The sequence below is a fragment of the Colletotrichum destructivum genome, chromosome 2 (assembly GCF_034447905.1).
Source record: "Colletotrichum destructivum chromosome 2, complete sequence".
Lineage (NCBI taxonomy): Eukaryota > Fungi > Ascomycota > Sordariomycetes > Glomerellales > Glomerellaceae > Colletotrichum > Colletotrichum destructivum.
Genome location: NC_085897.1, coordinates 5,002,280 through 5,020,429, shown reverse-complemented (window position 1 = coordinate 5,020,429; position 18,150 = coordinate 5,002,280). Strand labels below are relative to the sequence as shown.

The window sequence follows — 18,150 nt, the reverse complement described above, 5'->3', positions numbered from 1 at the left end:
AGGTGATCAATGGATGCTAATTTAGTTAGCTTGAGCTGGTTGGAAGCCCAAACCTCCTTGGTTCGAGTCTTTCTCCTTTCCTGAGACATAAAAGAGCAGCGCGATTCTAGCCGCTGTAGCACCAAGATACTGATCGTTCCAAGCAGCTGTGAGCTGAATTCGAAGATTCATCAAGCCTGGTAATCTCTTCTATCAACTTGTTGAATAGGATTTGGCTGTACCATCTCATCTAGTCGTCATATTTCTCATCAAAACAGGGTTGTTTGCAGATTGTGCAAGAGCGGTAATCACAAGGCGACAAATCCAAAACCGATTTTTCCCGCGTTTTGATCAGGCGTAATGCGACAATCATAGTTTACTCCTGATTCTCGCTCTGTGTACCTTGTCTTCAGAGCTGCGAAACACTCAGGAATCCTTAGCGAGCAAAGCGTGTAACTCTTCAGATACTGCAGCAGCCAACAGAGGGTACAGGCTCATCTTCCCGGCCAGGCGTGCCTTGCTACTCCTTCTTCGCCTCCTCCCCCGGACCCGCCAAGGCCTGAACCACAGCCTGCAGAGCCGCCCTGTCTGCGCCCCTCAGCCTGTCGACAAGCCCGTCACCAGTGAAGACGACAGACTGCCGGGGCGTCAGGCCCTTGACCTCGACACCCTGGGGCTTGCCGCCGCGGAAGAAGACAAAGGTCGGCATAGCGGTGACGTTGTAGCGCCCGGCGACGTTGTTGACGTGGTCGACGTTGACCTTGGCAAAGGCCAGACGGCCCTCGGCGGCGTGCTTGTCGGCCAGCTCGGAGAAGACGGGCGCGATGGCGCGGCAGGGCGGGCACCAGTCCGCGTAGAAGTCGACCACCACGTGGCTGTTGGAGGCCAAGACGGAGTCCAGCTCGGCAGCAGAGGACACCTTGTAGACCTTGCCCGACGTCTCGGGAATGGGCGAGCGGTCTGCGAACAGCGACTAGATGCATGAGTCGTCAGTGAATATCCGGAGGGTGCAGGGGGGACGGCGGCGCGCCCGGTCCTCTGCGTGGCATCAGTTGAAGCCAGGCAGAGCCGTCAAGGCATTAAATAACATCGGACGACTTGACGGCCAAGCGGGCATTACGTTACTTACGCGCCCGATCATGAACACAGCAAAAGCTATAAGGAGAATAGTGGACCATTCCATCTTGGAGATCTTGCTACCGGATAAATGGTTGTGAATAGTGATTAGAGATGGAGTGAGTATATGTGAAGCATTAGGTTGAAATTGCGTAATGGGATGGGAGCCCGTCAGAAACGGGGTTAAACACTTGCCCCCCGGTTATGCGTTAAAAAGGAGGTAAGCTGATGATTACGTAACGCTTTGGAGGAGGAAGAGAGCAGTGAGGAGGTGTGAGGTGAGAGTCAGGTGATGTCCGGCCAATGATGATGGCATAAACTTGCCAAAGTGGAGCAGCCAATACAATGCACCTCTGGTACAAGTTTAACCGTGTAATAAACAATTTGACGGTGTGCTGAAGGGACATCAAGGTGAACTGAGTTGCCCTACGATTCCCTCAGAGAGTTTTCGATAGACGCCATTTGTCTCTAGATCGAACTTCCCTGACTACCTGTGGCTTTTGACAGCTCTGATCTTTAGCCGCGGCCTGCAATCATGTCGGGACTGTCGGGGAGGCTATGATGTATGCTCAGCGGTCTTCTCTGAGCTTTCAACGGTAGCATTCATGTCATCTACTAGACTGACTTCAAAGACAGTGGGCGGTTTCCAGATCAAATGGAGGGCCCGAACGAGTTGAACTTCAAAAGGCCCCAAGCATCAATTGGTCAGATCTGGTGCGAACTGTCTGCCCCTCTCCCGACCTGTTTGAAAGAGCACCTCAGCCTTTGCTTTCTTGACGTGACAGGTATGTTCGTCATTCAATTACCTCTGTCGTCGAGATGGCCCTCATACGTCAGCCGTCAGACATTGGGTTCTATGGAACATGCGGGTGAAGGGAATATGCTATCACCGCTTGCGGCGGAAGCGGAGAGAGAGAGGGGCGAGAGACCACAGTCGGGGTGTCGGTCCAGGCTCTCGGTGTCGGGGAAAAAAAAATGATACCCGTCCAGATTTCCTGAGAAAGGAGTCTTTTCCCCAATCTTGGGATGCGACCAACGTCGTCTCAGATCGACGGTATGGTCTCGTCAAACACAAAACTTTGGAGGCCTGGTGCCGATCCAGGGCCTCGCAACAGCAACCTTACACTGAACGAACCTTGGTGAATATGATCAGAGCAATCCTTTCTTTGCTCAATCCGCACCGCTTCGGAAATGATGAGCCGTGAGGTCACTGTTAGAGTTGAGGCTCTCCTCGGGAACAACCTTCGCACCCGCCACGTGGAGGTCATGGCTGTGGCCCCCCTTGCGGACTACCCCATGAAACCCGGCCGTCGACATCACATAAGTAGTGGTCTCGCCTTGCTTTCACCCGTGTTTCTCAAACGTGACGCTTAAAAACTCTGCCGTACTATTCACGTGTCTACGTTTGCTTACTGATCCTACCGATCATGTCCTATTCCCCTCCACCCTCTTTCCTCTAGTCTCATCGGCTTCGATTGTTTGACTTCCTTTTGTTTTAAAACAACTGTTTACAAAAAGAGAACCCCGAGTGCCGGAGGCCCATCTTTTTTCTTGAGACGAAGTGAAAGTTGCACGCAACTCTGAGGCGACAGTGGTATGTACATCGCAGATGCTGTATCCTGTTCCAGAAAAGCGTCGCCCGCAAGCTTTCTGCACAGTGTTCATTGGTAGTTTTATCGCTATACACCCCCTGGCTGACGATTTCGGGACCATTGGCAGATTTTGGATGTGTCCTTGGTCGGCCAGGCTCCAGCAGGGAGGGCAGTCAAGGTCTATGATGGTTTAACGTTTGATCCCGGCACAGGCATGCCGAATCTGCTTTGAGAACTCTGCCAGGTCGCGGCGATGCATTCATTGTTCTGAAAAGTATCAGTAAAGCGGAAGATGCATGCTATGATTCTTCGCTGCGAGACCGAATGTTTCCGGCATGCTTAGCGAAGATGGCGACGGCGCAGCGGGGCTCAGAGCTGGACGGCGAGCCGTTATCGTGTAGTAGAAGGCGTAGCATACGTTGGTTTCCCATTCGGCCATCACCTGGTTGACAAGCTTGTCAAACTCTTCGGGGCCGTTGACGACGCCGTAGCCGCCGTCGAGCAGGACGCTGTCGCGCATGCCGCGGAAAGCACCGCTTCGGCATGCGGCCGCTTCCACGCCTTTCAGTCCGCCCGCGCTGCCGAGGCGAACCTTTACAGTTCTCTTGGTGATATCGACAAAGCCAGCCTCGGAGAGGAGAGCCGGGAGGTGCTCGCCGCAGTCGAGGAGAAGCTGACGCTTTTGACCAATGCTGCCAGAGGGGCTGGTGAGCATGAGGGGCTTTCCACAAGGACTAGGCCATCCATGGCCTGTGGGTATCAAGAACTTACGAGGAGAGCAGAACTTGAAACTTCTCTTGCGCGGCACCAGGGTTGTTTGCAGGTGTGAGGACCTCGGTGAGCTGGACGATGCCCTGGCCGGGGATGAGAGTGTTTTTGATGGAGGCAATAGCACGGCTCCATTCATGTCGGCGAAGTGCGTAAATCAGGAGGCGCTGGTGCGCAAGGGTGACTCGAGAGTCGAGGTGTGCCGGCAGTTCGAGCACATTGCCGATGTCGTACTTCACGCTGGGCGTGTTCTGCGGGAACAGGCGGTTGCTGATATCGAAGCCTTGGATGCCGACGCCGGCGGGCAAGATACGCGCCAAATCGGACGCCCAAGCACCGGACCCGGTACCGAGATCGAGGACGAGCGCACCGTCCTCGAGCCGGAGAGACTCGTCCATGACCAGGCGGCCGTTGCAGATGTGGTCGCGGATGAAGTTGTGCTGCTTGTCAAGCCGGATCCTCTCCTCGTTGTCGGCGGGGAGGCAATAGGGGCTGTCGGCATTGTCATGGGACTCTCGCTGCAAGAGCAAGACCGAGTTGGCGGCTGGTTCTCCGGGGGTGCTGATGGGCGATAACTCTCGAGAGCCATTGCTGCTCTCGTTGGAGACGTTCTCTGAGGTCTCGCCGGAGGCGTACGATGATGCCGCGGACGACCAGAAAGAAGGGCCTCGGGCAAACTCCATCCCAACGGGGGCCAGCGTCGATACGGCCTCCTTGAGAGGGTCTGCGATGTGATCTGGAAGAGAAGAGGTGGACATCTTGAGTTCGTGGGCGTGTGGTGTGTAGTAAGATTGATGGCTTGAGGGACCACGGGTAGGATTTTATCAAACAATTAACAAAGAACAGAGATGATTTTTCCCGTTCAAAACATGCAATCCGTCGAGAATTTCGGTTGGAATTCCTTCTCTTGATCCAGTTTCACCCCAAGTTTCAACCTCCACATCAGGCGTTAGCCTTCTCTTCACCTTTTTTAGCCTTCATTTCAGGTGTTAAGCTTCATTTCAGCTTTAGCCTTCACTTCAGCTTCCAACTTTGCCTTCAGCTTTGACCTTCACGTATCACCTCATCGTTGGGTCTTGCCACTCGAGGATCATCACGCTTACCAGATGCCACGTTAGAAAATGATCTCATCTTTTTAGAATGAACCAAGTCAGGCTGTGAATCCGATCTATTTCCGTTACCATCACAAATGTCGAGCGTCTCAAGGCATTCCGACTGCACTTGAATGAATGCTTTGAGCGGTTTGATGTAGAGGACGAGCTCGACTCTATTGTGTGGGAGGTTGAGAAAGTTCACACTAGGATGCAAAGGAATATCCGCCCCCGAAAGTAAGTCTCGGCCGGATCGATTCTGGAACATGTCCAGTTGGTGTAAATGGCAGGGCGGATGAAGTGTCGCAGTCTCTCCTTGTTTTGCTTCTAACACCAGGCTCGCTTTGGCATGCTTCTATACACCTTTTGTTTCTAAAAGCGAGTTCGCAAGTGCCACCTCCCAGTTCATCCTTGGAGGGTGGTGGCCCTCCTGATTTAGATTTGAAGGTGGTGAAGAGATCTCACCTGACACTGAGAGGTTTTCGACTCATGTGGTGTGCTCAGTAATGCTAACATTCACGTAACCTACGAGTAAGGTATGTAGTCTTGGAAGCAGTTCGGCGTCTTTTGGTTCCGACCCCTGACAGCCAACTGCTATGACAGGTGCTTGAGTATCTACATCAGATATGACGCGTGATTGGTACACGGAATCCGGTCCCGCCCATTTTATTTACTTGGTTCTCATGAGTAGATACTTGTGGGGGCGAGCATCTTTCTAGAAGGGTTTCCCTGCAAATGCTTCTGATTGCAACTGAGACCGCCGCTAGCTGTTTTGACTGAATAGCCACAAGATCAACGACGGCGTAGTTGTATCGGACCGATATATTCTACATGTCATTTCACAATACATCATCTGTGGCCCATTCCCGATTGCAGGTGTAGCTCATGGAAAAAAAAGATCTGTTAATTCAAGCAGCAGGCTGGCCTCACCAGGTGCTGTCGCCCTGGCTGACGGTTCCATTTGATCTCTCACTTTTCATGCTGTCAAATTCCTCCCTCACTCTTTGCAGCTAATCCTCAGCACGCTCGCTCATTGTCCTTACCGACATTTCAACACCCCGAACTCCCCTAGAACTCTTGCACACGTGTCTCCGACACCCCGTGGCTTTCCACACCGCCCGCAAAGAAGAGGTCTTCCAGGCTGAATGTCAACTGCGTTTTTCTTTCTTGTTTTCTGTCTGCTTCTTGTTTGGTATAAAAATATAAGAATAAAAAAGAAAGAAAAAGGAGCGACTTAGCCTATGCAGCGATGAAGAAAACGATTTGGAGTACGCAGCATGGACTTAGCTAGTAGGGTGAGGAGGAAATGTGACTGAAGACCGATATCATAACAGCACTCTACGACGGCCGAATGTACCTAGTAGCTGAATGTCAAGTGGGTACATAGGACCAGGGTATGTGAAGCCCCCAGCGGATAAGCGATATGAAGGCATGGACTTTAGGCACCAGTGGACAATAAGACGAACCCCGCGCTCTTTTCTCTGCTTCACATCCTCAGCTTCAACTTCAACTGCACTACCTGTATCCTGCTGAGCTTGCCATCTACCGGTTCGGCCAAACACAGACTCATATACACAATGAACCAACCACAGAGTCCAGATCTCAGTAGTCTGTCATCCCAATTTCAAGGTCTAGCTGAGAACCTCACCCATGAATGGGGATTCTTCGTGGTGCGCACCGCGTACACGGCGGACGTCGACAAAGAAAGCTGGACAGCCGCACTGGAAAATCTTCATCGATATGTCAAGGCGGGTGACGATGCTGCCGAGATACACCCTAGCACACTTGCCCTACCCGTCATTGCGGATCGAAGCGCCCTAAACGGAATCGACTACGCCTCTATTCGCAATGCTTTCACCGGTTGGCTGGGTGAGTTCCTTCACCATAAGAGGCCGTTGGACGATGATGGTAATGAAGACTGGCCGTCTGATGTGCGCCGTGACGTCTTCATAGTCATCGACGATCCCTCATTAGCCTCTCTCCTCAACGCACCCGAGCCCGTTCGGGGCCGCAGCCCCAATCTCGACCCGGAGCCATGGGTCATCGTCGTGGACTCTGAGGATCCAGATACCGTGCCATATCGCGGCGGCGGCCCGTATATGGGTTTCATGAGAGCGCGTGCATGTGCATTGGGACAGCTTTTTGAAGACCTCGGTTCGAGGTCCATGGGAAGGGTGTGTCCAGTCCGGGAGTATGAGGGCCAGATTCCGTTGTACGATGGATCTCTGCGTGGAAAGCTGATTGACGGTGATTTTGCTGCTGGTGCAAGATACAGGTTTCCGCGAGGCACACCAAGGGGAGCGGATGGTGCCATGAAACCAACATTCGGAGCTTCTTCAGGCCGTCATCCTCAAGCAGGTTAAGCTAGGTAGGCCTCGCCGCTTTTTTTTACCTTCTATAATAATCCAGATAAGGCTAGGGTAAGGGTAAGGTCAGGGTGAAGCTAGGTTGGTGATCTACACATTGCTTAGAGATTTTTATAAAGTTGCTCTATAGGCATTAGAAATACGCTTGATAAAATAGTAAGATTTTAGTAAAGTAATAGATTATTATTATCTTAGAGTAATCATTAAGACTTACAAATTACGAAATCATCGCGAAGAGATGCTAGACGAGCAGGCGTTGTACAGAGATGGCCGAAATGACTCTGGACCACGACAAGGACTTATCTCATCTGCGACCAAAGTGAGGCCCAATATTCTCAGGGCCCTGAGAAATTGCCAGCGTAAGTTTGGAACTCACGGGTGAAGCGAGCAATTTGCCTAGAAAAGATAAAGAGCAGAAAACTTGAGGATCTTCGTGAATTTTAGCGGTCCGAGCATCCATATGCGTGCGATCAAACGCTTATGCTGCCTATGCAGTAGATATTCTTTCCATTGAGTATCAGGACAAATATACACTTGTTTGTTGTGATGTCACAAGAGCCTTCTGAGACGTGTCTGGATCGAAGTGGTCGGTACAGGTGTCTATCTCGCTGTGGTTACTTTAGCACATAGAGTAGAAGCTTAACGGTCTCATTGTCGAGCCGGGCCAGGAGCGAAGATCTGAGGTTTCTTTCGGTAAGAGAAGCGCAAGTACAAGTGACAAAAAGATAGTCGTCAGCGCGTTGCTTGCAGCTCGTCCGACTCATGAACATCCATCTGCCTGTGGGCCGGGTTCGTGGACAAAGTTCGCTCCATTGTCTCTCCTTGTTGGAACAGCATTGGCATGGCCGCACGCAACAGGTCAATGAGTATATCAGTGATATTGGTCTGGTTTTACGCCTGAACGCTTACACCCGATTCCTCATGTAATGAACCTGGTCTCGTACGATTACGTGGCCAGAATCTTCACGCCTGTAGTTAGATCTTAGGAAGATCATCACGAACGAATAGAATCGTTGATTACCCCCACGTATTCGAATACGCTAGAGCGCATTCAACATCAATATTGTTTAATATTATCCGACCTTGATTCCTGGTTGAATGACTAGTAAGGCAGTAGTATCCCGTGTGGCTCGAGTTGACGTCTAAAAATCCAAAATTGGCTGCTCACAGCTGTCGAACTGTTGCTTCGCGTGGAAAACCTCCTACCCCATAGTTGCGTTCGCTGGACTTGACAGAATACCAAAGCATTGGCTCAGTTTTGGCAGATAGTGCCAGCCTCCCATCCGAAAGCCCGACAGCTACAAGACTGCAGCTTGACCCACGGTATTGGCTTTGGGTATGTTGACATATCAGCTTGAAAAATGTGACTAGTATCCCGTTGAACTGTTCTTACAAACAGTAGCTGAGCAGCTGGTTGCGTTTTGGTCGGCGACGAAAGGTTACCTCACCATCGTATTTAGTTGAATATGTAGCCTCCCCATGACAGCCTAAATTTCCTTATCAAGAGTTCAACCACCCTTTGTGAGTTGTGCAAATCAAAACTTGCAACAACTATTCTCTTTTCCCATCTTCCGTCGTTGCCGTCACAACAGCCTCATGTAGACTTGGCAGCTGCCATGGCTATAACAAAGTCTGTTACCATTGCCTAAGCAATTTGTTTCGCTAGCCTGACCGTTAGCATTGCTTTAATTAACGCCCTGGCACGGATGAGCCGAGTGAGGCGACGACTAGCCCATTATGCTTGTGCACCAAAGCTTTAAAAACATAACAGCCTAGGCATCGCCAAAACTAAGAATAATGGGTTCCCCCCCCCCCCCCCGAGGGACTCATAATGAGCCATGGAGGCATTATGCTCCGGGACTAAGTTGATGAAGCGCAACGTGTGACGAGCTCTTAACATGCGAGTTAAGCTAGGAATGGTTGAACATGATGTCTCTAGTCATTGGTCAAGATAGACAAATTCCACCTAATACACAAGCCGCTATGAGCCCAATTAAGATCTGTCTTGTTTTTAAACTTCGGTATGGCTCAACTTTCCGAGATGATGTCGTCGTCATTGTTTGACTCATCCAATGGTGGTTGGGCCACTCGTCTTGTCTAAACCATCTTGAAGAGCCAGCCCTATCAGTGACTTCGTCATAAACTAAAAACTCCAGGAGAACTGAAATAGCAAGAACACATCAGATATTGTTTCGCTTGTTTCTCCATACCTGAACTGTTATTGACATAATAAGTTAACAATAACTCCACAATCACGATGCCTCGGACGCCGACAGGATTCGATAATGGTAAACAGTCGGATAATCCCACCGGCTTACCATCAGACTGACTATTTCCATCCACCGCTCCATACTTCGCGGCCATGCTCGCCACAAGGCGAAACCATGCGTTTCATTCGTCTGGATATTCGCACTGGGCTCTTTTATGGCTGTACACGCGATAATATTTCGATCGGAGATCTAGGTGTCGTTCGAGGAAGTGTGCGTTTAATTCTTCCCAGTTTTCAACTCTTAAAAGTAAACACAGTAGAATTGTTTCCGACTTAAGAATGATGTTCCTTGACATTCTGCATCTTGAGGTCTACTAAAGTTCGTTATCTTACTACTACTACTAACGTACACTTAGATTTATTTACGTGTTTTAAACAGTTACTCGAGGTTTTGAAGGGATTCCAATAATATCCCAGCTTAACCACGAGACCTTTTGGCTTTCATATGCCACCAGCTCCGCCCTTGACGGGAAGCATTTAGCGAAGATGTCCAGAGTGTTCTTGTTTACCATCTTGGTGGGAATGACCATCTGTAAAGTCTTTCCTTTCTTCCATTTATCAATGTACGAAAAGCGCAGCGTCTTATCTGGATCTCCGAATCGCTTGACGTATTGCCGAATATTCGTGTCCTTTGACCACCATTGGTCAGATGGAATCCAGAGTTTAGTAGCTGCCCGAAGCTTTTCTTTGTCTGCCTTGAAAACACAATGCCAATTCGGTCTGAAAGGTATTTCCATCCAGCCGCCCGGCTTGGAGACTATGTGGCTGGTAAGTTTTCAATGACGTATAAGCTGGGCGATTTGTCTGGAAGGGTCTCACCTAAATGAACACCGTTACCTATTTGGTTTCCCGTCTCACTATCATATAAGTCACTCCTGGAGGGAATATTGCGTTCGTTTATGGCTTCAGCCTCCCCCTGCAAGTTTGTACGTTAATAATGATGAAAGGGCGAATGCTGTAACGAAGATTACCCACCTTTGAAGTTACACGGTAGCCGATGACTTCGCGACCCTGGCCGTTGGCACATAGATAGACCAAGGCCAGAAGTAAAGAGAGACGAGAGATGCTCCAAGGCATTGCTTTGATGCTGTGGTGAGTTGTAAGATGAAGATCATACCCTTTGTACACCAGAAGGGTCTACTGTGACTTTATATAAACCAGGAGCTCATGCTTAAATAAGCAATTTGACCAGGTAATAATGAGCAAACTATTGCAGGTACAGGCCGAAGTGGTAGTAGAAACATTGGTACTTCTAGTTACTAGATAATTGCTAGACTAGACAGGCGGTGACTTCGAAATTAGTATGGGTTGATACTCTAAGCAGTATAGCTACCTAGTCGAAAGGATTCTTTTAGCGTAGTAATCAAGATTAGAAACACAGCTTTTCGGGGTTTAAAATTGAGTTTTATGATTGGATTTAAGTTGTACCGAATGCAATGTTTGACTCGTCGGTTTATAAAATAAGGTCTTAGAGTTCACAGCGGTGTTACCGTCTGAAGGGGGGAACCTTATAATAGAATGACAAGTTTCGGCTATTGGACTCAAAAGCGTCCTTGTCCGTCCCTCTGTATCCCCACAAATACGAGTACGAAGTACGAGTTGGCGCCATTTTTCGCCAAGAGCAGGGAAGCAGCTAGTATGAGCCTAGGTACCACCAATAGGATCTAGGTAATGTCCCTTCTGTACAAGGTTGTAGGGGTGAGTAAAAAGTCCCTATTGTGTCTATCCCCGCATATAGCCTTATGACTTATAGAATTACAGTACATCGAGAAGTTGACTATCAGGCCAGCAGGCTGCCAGAAGTACTGGCAGTGGGCGTGTGAAGATTGGGGTGGGTAGAAGATACCTGGTAAGGATCTTTTACTTTCGCGGGATTTCGCACTATCTGTAAAGTCTACTAAGGCCTTTGCAGTGTTTGGGACCTTTACTGCAATAAGACCGTGTTAAACTCAGTGGCTAGATGTACAGGTAGTGTCTAGAAGTATTGCGGAGTGAAAATGGATCAATAATGTAGTTACGCCTTGTTGCGTGTGAGGGGATATGTACCCCAGTCGCTGCTCGTGACCACCGTCCATAGTACCTGTACCGTGTCACACTCTACCCCTGGCAACGACAAATTGTATTATCTACTTGTCCTCCCAGTGCTTCCATTACGACATGGCTACCCATCTTCCCTCCTAGTCCCACGGGAACGCCGAAATTTCAGACGCTGTCCTTATCGTTTGCTCCAGAAAAGTTAGGAAGTGAGGGACCAAGTTTATGCCGCAGCCCGTCTATCACAATCAACCTCTATTCCGGAACATCTGCTCCAAATGCTGGAGCATGTCTAGCAGTGGCCTGCAAAAACAGCGCGGCAGCCCCGACTTCGGGTCCCGCGGCCGCAAAAATCGGCCAAGGCGACATTCGCATGAACAGAATCCCTGCCCAGCCAGCGGCGGCGGACGCAGGCCGTGAATCAAAGGGCCCCTTTGCCCTTCGTGTATAGCCTTTTGTTAGGCATGTGTCTTATTGCCAGAAACATAGTAGGGGGTTGAAAGTTTCACCCTGCCCCCTTATCTGACCCGCGACGTACAGAAGTTGAAAGAGAGGAGATTCAGCACAGAGTGAGTATTGTACATGAACATACGGTCTGACAGCGCACCTCTATGGGCTTTGATTCAAGTTTGGGTATTCCTATGTTAGCTTTCTTCAGCAGCTGTTGGTTACCTGGTCGTTGAAAAAAAAACCCTTAAGAACTCTCTGGTGAATCTGTCTGTTTACAGCCCATATTACCCACACAATCGCTTGGATGGCGTTGTTCTTCGCAAATCTACAACAGGCCGCCTCACGGCTTATCTCCTTGATAAGTGGCCAACCTCTCGTATCTATCCTCGGCCCTTCTCTCTTCATCTCGCCGATGGAGGTCGGTCAGGTATCCCTTGAAATCTTTCGACAGCTCGACCACGGCCCGGAGGTGGTTGTCCGTCACCATGATCTTCCCTTCGCTGTCCTTCTCCGCGTCATATTCGGCGAGTGCCACGGCTGTTTGGAACGCTGCAGGCTGATCAATATCAAGGCGTACGACAACACTCCACAACACCGGCGTGAGGACAATTGAAATACGCACCGTTCCGGATCTCTCTGCCATTCCAGTTGATCCCTTGCTTTCTGGTCGAAGCAATGTACTCCTTGGCATCAATGGTCATGCGCATGGTGTCTCCCCTCTCGCGGCTGAGCTTATCGATGAAGTTTTGCCACACGCGTTGCCGCTCATCGTCCGTGAAGTCGGGGTAATAGAGCTGCACGTGGATGCGGGAGATGAAGGCGTCGTCGAACGACCCAACCCGGTTTGTTGTAAGGAACAGAATCCCGTCGTAGAACTCGAGAGCACGCAGAAACCCTTCACCATTGGGCGTGAAGTCAGCCATTTTGCTTCCTTTACCAGGCGGTCGAATGTGGTTGACCGGGGTGATCTCCCTTACCAGCAACTAAACTGTTGCGCGTGAGATCTGAGGTGGTCCGCCTCTCCATGAAGACATCTGCTTCATCGATCAGTAGCACAGCGCCCCAGCTCATCGCCCTTTTGAAGTTAGAGGTAAGATTGTGCTCGACCTGCTTAGGGTCCGTCCCGATGTCGCTGCTTGTCAATATCATCAGAGGACGACGGGTGAACTCGGCGATGCACTCTAATCAACGTTATTTTCCCTCTTACCCGCAGAACGAACAACCACATTCGACAGGCTGTTGTACTTACCAGCTGTGCAGGTTTTTCCAACCCCTGGCTTGCCGTGTAAAAGAAAAATCAAGCCATTTCCTTTCCCCCGGACGAAGTCTGCGCTCCATTTCAAGTTCTCCATTCCCTCTCCGTGCTTGTTGACCCTGGCATAGCTCTTGGACAACGCTTTGAGCGTCTTGAGGCGCTGCTCGCTCATCACCAGGTGGCTGATCATGTCATCGTCGAACTGGGGCGGGTGGAGATTCTTGACGTGGACGTATTCTTGAGAAGAAATGTCAGCGTTAAAGGCCTCCTCCAGCAAGTTGATGGTCCAAATACCCCATGTCCGCGTCCTGAACACGTAAGTCACAACGGTTGAGGGCAATAGGAGGGATTCGTGGTCGGTCAACCCAGTCTCTATATCCTTATGGCCGAATGTGCTGAACAAAGGGGCAATCTTCCGGTCGAGGCGCTGTTTTCGAGTCTGGCAAATCTCGCAAGTACATTCTGTCGACCAGTTTCGCAAATCGTCGGTCCCGACAGTCGGCGGGATACCATCTGGACACATGATGTAGTAGCTATCGAGATCGACCATCGCCAATCCTTCAATCTTGGAGCAACTGCGTCAATCATCCACCTTTTGAAAAGTCGTACGTGAAAAGAAAGACTCACCTCGTTGAAGGGGAAGCAAGCTGCTTTGCCTTTGTGGTGGAAGCATTGTTTCTGAACCATGGAGCAGAACTTCTTGCCAGTCTCAACCAGCTTGACTACCACGTCGTCGTCAAGGTATGACTCGTCGAGGGTAGGGTCGAAGAACTTGGTCTCGCGGCCGGTCTTGGAATCGCTGCGTTCGCCGTCGAACTTGGACCACGTCACCGGACTCGACCAGATGCGTTCGATGTTCTCGCCGTCATAGTCCATGCACCACAGCTTGACCTCCCAGTCTTTGGGTGGGTTCTCGAACACGCCTCCTGATATGGAGTGGACCACGGACGCCTGCCACTCGCCCGTGTCGGTCTTGTCCAAGACGGTGATGCCCGGTTTGTATGCCACCCATCGCCATTCGAACGTCGCGAACCCCCTCCGGTTGCGCTCCTGCTCCTGCTTCACTTCCCACATGACCTCCTCGTCCAGGAAGGCGAGGAGAATCTCGAGATGCTCCGCGGCATCTCTCTCCCGGTCGCAGAGATCGTGCGGGGCCTTCTCCAAGCAGTTCCGGCGGAATTGCTGCAGCTCTTCGTAGTAATGGACCAAGACCGGATACGGCTTCTGGACGACGACGGACTCTCCAGAAAAATCCTGGCCGGGGTAATATCTTACCACTGACTGCAAGGCATTGATGATGGCTATTGAGTAAATACGGATGTGGCGAGTCGGCAACGCCTGTGAGGTGATGGGCATCGAAGCGGCTGGGTCCAGTAAGTGCGTTGAGACTTTGTACGACGTGATCATCTCGAATATCGGCCCGCCCGTCTCCTGCTCCAATGGTTCGTTGCCTTTTTCGTACGTTCTCTCCGAGATCAAGTCTCCAGTCCAGCGATTGCGATACTCCAAGCGGTACCCTATCCAGGCCCTTTTGGTTTCTGTAAAATGGTCGACATCGTTGCCACGAGCGGCAGCCACTCTCTGCGTTTCTTCTTGCTCTTCGTAATTCGTCACATCAGGAGATGTAATGCTGGTGGTTTCATTCTGCGCGTCCGTAGCAGCAGTGGCCGTCTCCTCGGGAGCACCGGTAGAGGTCTCGAGCATCGTATTAACCTTCGTTTGCACTGCCATTCTTGCCGATGTGATGTTGATATGGGGGTTTTCAGGAAGACAAGTGAATTGAGACCAAGCTTTGGCAATCAAAAGGCGCTATTGCTCCCTCAAATTTCCCCTGTAGGGCCACCAATAGGGAAAAGACACGATTATCATCGGGCTTCTGCGGCTGCCTACAAGGAGGGCAAAATCGCGCGGGATCGTATGCAGCTAGCGATGTGGTGATGGGAATATCTTGTCAGCCAGCGAATAAAAAGCAACACTGCCCAGGATGTTTTTGACACGACTACATCCGCGTGACATCGGCCGTAAGACGATAAGGTTCTAACCAGCTAGGGTGTTGTTCCCCCCCGCCTTGACAGTATCGCCAGTCAGCTTTGTGAACGATGCCATACTTGGACGCAAACAAAGAACAAAGCTAGGGTCTGTTTCTGCGTCGAGGCATAGAACCCCTTCGAGATTTGGTCATAAGTCTTATACCTCCATCGAGAGTAACACAATGAGCGCCACCGGAGATTCGAGGCTTCTCGTACGCGTCTACAGCTTTGAGGCAGAGGATCGGAATCCACCCGGCAGCGACGCACATACGTTGGCATGCATCGTGGCAGAAGGCCAAGAAGATAGAGAGACGGCAATCGATCCTTGGCGACGATTCTTCGAGTCTCGTACTCCAAGTCATGGCAAGTCAGTCGCCGAACTAATCTCATTTCTCTTGAGGATCAATGACTGAATCAACTGGTTCTTCAGCGACGGCTTCTTGACCGCCGCTCTCGATGTGGAAACTGGAGCCCTGCGCGAGAAGTGGTTGCTTTTTCGCGAGTCTTGTCCAAACGCAGAGCAGTTAGATCTGACAACTTCGCAACCGACGGTTAAAAGCGTCAAAGAGACTGTCCAGGCGGTGCAGACGGCGTGGGAGTCGTCACAACGGCAACATGGCCGGTTCAGCAAGGCCAAGAAGTTCTTCCACAGATTTTGCGGCACGCTCAACTCACACAAGATGATGATGGCCGTGCTACCGTCCGGGAACGAGTACATCTCGATCTTCACCGGGGTTCTGAACGTGATTATCCACGTACGTTGTTGACCAGCTCCTCGACCCTTCCCGACGCCCGTGGGGGTGCCGGACTAACGCCGCGATCGACTCTAGGCCAGCGCCAACCATGAGAAAGTAGTGGAAGACCTCTCCAACGCGCTCTGCACGATCGGCGAGCACGTAAACGACTGTGCCACCGACCAGGAGCTCTTTCAGACGGAAGACATGCAAAAACTCATCGCCGACCTGTACGCCCACATCTTCCTCTTCCTGACGAGCGTGATGGACTGGATGATGAAGAGGAGGCGTCAGAGGCTCCTCGACTCGTTCAAGGAAGACCTGCCCAGCGTCATCGAAAACGACATGGAGAAGATCAGTGGTATCTCGGACCGGATTCGGTATCTGGCCGCGCAGAGCTCACGGGCCGAGGCGCGGTCTACGCGTTTGGCTCTGGAGGATCTCGCGAGAGACGTGCGCATCGGGCTCGAGGGCGAGAGACGACATCAAGCGGAGATGATACATCATGCCGAGGCTATGAGGCGGGAGCAGGAGCGCAGCTCGAGTAGCTGGAGCTTTGAGAAACGCCAGCAGCTTGCCGAGACCATAGTTGATCTGCTGGAAGACAAGGCTCTGAGTTGGCTGGAGACCGCCCGTGGGCCTCAAGGTTGGGGGCACAATGGACTGCACACAATCACAGCCTTCGCAGCTGAACAGCCAAAAGCCAAAGGTATTGGAATCACTATGTCGGGGGCCTTCCTCTAAAGTATGATGGCTAACTTTTTGCCCCATGTCCAGTTCAACACACTTCCGAAGAAGTCACCTTGAACTCTAGGTTTCTGGAAGACTACTTTGACAGAGATAGGGTCCGTTTACCTTATGATGCGTTTAACCCCGTCATGGTGGATGCGGAGACTGTCAGCCAAATCAGTGATTGGGCAAAGGCTCCGCCGCCCAACCTGTTGTGGCTCGAGGGTAATCCCATGCAGTGCGACGACTTTGACAACCCGGTTACCATGATGGCTGCTCGGATCGTCGGTTTGGCAGACCAGTTAAAGACACCCGTAGTCTCCTATTTCTGTGAGCTTCGTCGAGACGAGAGGCTGCGCGACGGAAACGGTAGCAGGGAAGCGCAACCGCTGGTCACCCTGGCATACTCCCTCATAAGGCAGTTGATGGAGCTGTTGCCGCCGGCATTCGAATCGTCGTCGGACCTCTCGACAGAGCGTTTCCGTTCTCTCGACGGTACAATCCGCAGTTGGAACACGGCTCTCTCTGTGCTAGCCGACCTCGTGGACACCATGCCCGGCTCGGTGTTCTGCATCGTAGACGGGCTTCATTGGCTCAACGATAGAAGCACTGATGGCTGTCTACCCGAGCTTCTCAGGGTATTGCGAGGAGGGAAGCTAAAAGTGTTACTCTCAACCAGCGGAAGGTCGGTGGTCCTGAGAGATGAGCTCTCACGGTCGGAGACTGTGTACATGAGAAGCAGGCAGCCACCTGGGCGTGGCATTCCGTTGGATAGAGAGAACCTCGGGGGCCGTGGGTGATGCTATACTAGAGCTACAGATGCTCCCTTTTACTTCATGTTTTCGAGGTACACACCTTTTGGTCCATGTCACAAGCAACCGAGTAGTAAACATAGCTCTCTTACCTATACGTTGATGGGGTAAACTCTGGCGGAAGTCTCTGCAGTACTATGGTATTGGGGGTAAGTTTAAACCCCTGACTCTGTACCGATCCACTAACAGGGGCCCTTAGCTAATGGCGCCTAGGTCGATAAGTATAGCTGACATAATGTAACGGGCTGGGCCCGTATGAGGCCTTGCTGGATATCGCGGCCACGGGCGACCCCGGGTCAGGCCCACCACGGAATCCACGATGCCGACAATCCGATGGCCAGTGCGGCATGGGCCGCATGGCCCTGATCAGGCCGCTGCGAGGCGGAGATTTGTTGTTCTTCCCTTCTAATCCTCATCTGAGGATACTCGTAGTAGTCGCCATAGCCTGTTGCAAATACACACGCCTTGGACCGTTACATTATCCTCAGATCCCAAACACCAGGATCCTCTATACTAGACGGTCGGTTCGTCTAGTGAGGACGGCCAGAGTCTGCGCGATTAAGGACGTCGGAGCCTTTCTCTAGAAGTAGCGGTCTGGCGGAGGCTGGAGGACAGAGCCTCGTAGCTTAGTTGAAAAAGGGACCGTCAACCAAAATAGCTACAGAACCCGTGGACCCGATCAGAGTAGGACTGATCAGGAGTACCCCGTCTAGTCTCAACAGAACCACGTTGTGGTTGCGGGACAAAGGATAGACCGGAAGAGCCCCAGAGAACACAGTGTGTTGCGGGAGCTATCGACATGGAGGGCAATATGAATGCCGAACCATCTGAGAATCCACAGCAGCTGGTGCAGCTGATCAGTCAGCTGGCTGCCCAGCTACAGGAGATGCGAACCACCCAAGCGGCCGAACGAGAGGCCCACGGA

At 51.3% G+C, this 18,150-nt stretch overlaps 6 protein-coding genes across 6 annotated transcripts; 2 read left to right on the top strand and 4 right to left on the bottom strand.

The window, feature by feature from the left end:
- Positions 1–82: 82 nt before the first annotated feature.
- Positions 83–1,237, bottom strand: CDEST_03734 (Putative Thioredoxin domain-containing protein). The gene is made up of 2 exons (XM_062919893.1): positions 1,109–1,237; positions 83–952 (listed from the first exon to the last, which is right to left on the bottom strand). The coding sequence occupies exons 1-2, from the start codon at positions 1,160–1,162 to the stop codon at positions 500–502; spliced, it is 507 nt and encodes a 168-aa protein (XP_062775944.1). The 5' UTR covers positions 1,163–1,237; the 3' UTR covers positions 83–499.
- Positions 1,238–2,964: 1,727 nt separating this feature from the next.
- On the bottom strand, positions 2,965–4,213 carry CDEST_03733 (Putative S-adenosyl-L-methionine-dependent methyltransferase superfamily; the record flags this gene model as incomplete). Its single annotated transcript, XM_062919892.1, has 2 exons — positions 2,965–3,379; positions 3,459–4,213. The coding sequence occupies 2 exons, from the start codon at positions 4,211–4,213 to the stop codon at positions 2,965–2,967; spliced, it is 1,170 nt and encodes a 389-aa protein (XP_062775943.1).
- Positions 4,214–6,039: 1,826 nt separating this feature from the next.
- CDEST_03732 (uncharacterized protein) lies at positions 6,040–7,103 on the top strand. Its single transcript, XM_062919891.1, has one exon. The coding sequence runs from the start codon at positions 6,124–6,126 to the stop codon at positions 6,907–6,909; it is 786 nt and encodes a 261-aa protein (XP_062775942.1). The 5' UTR covers positions 6,040–6,123; the 3' UTR covers positions 6,910–7,103.
- Positions 7,104–9,552: 2,449 nt separating this feature from the next.
- On the bottom strand, positions 9,553–10,258 carry CDEST_03731 (uncharacterized protein; the record flags this gene model as incomplete). The annotated part of the gene is made up of 3 exons (XM_062919890.1): positions 9,553–9,938; positions 10,001–10,097; positions 10,157–10,258. The coding sequence occupies 3 exons, from the start codon at positions 10,256–10,258 to the stop codon at positions 9,553–9,555; spliced, it is 585 nt and encodes a 194-aa protein (XP_062775941.1).
- Positions 10,259–12,005: 1,747 nt separating this feature from the next.
- Positions 12,006–14,651, bottom strand: CDEST_03730 (Putative AAA+ ATPase domain, ATPase, AAA-type, core; the record flags this gene model as incomplete). The annotated part of the gene is made up of 5 exons (XM_062919889.1): positions 12,006–12,214; positions 12,288–12,560; positions 12,643–12,846; positions 12,915–13,485; positions 13,548–14,651. The coding sequence occupies 5 exons, from the start codon at positions 14,649–14,651 to the stop codon at positions 12,006–12,008; spliced, it is 2,361 nt and encodes a 786-aa protein (XP_062775940.1).
- A 361-nt stretch (positions 14,652–15,012) lies between these two features.
- CDEST_03729 (uncharacterized protein) lies at positions 15,013–17,213 on the top strand (the record flags this gene model as incomplete). Its single annotated transcript, XM_062919888.1, has 4 exons — positions 15,013–15,317; positions 15,381–15,705; positions 15,781–16,393; positions 16,462–17,213. The coding sequence occupies exons 1-4, from the start codon at positions 15,133–15,135 to the stop codon at positions 17,211–17,213; spliced, it is 1,875 nt and encodes a 624-aa protein (XP_062775939.1). The 5' UTR covers positions 15,013–15,132.
- Positions 17,214–18,150: the final 937 nt, after the last annotated feature.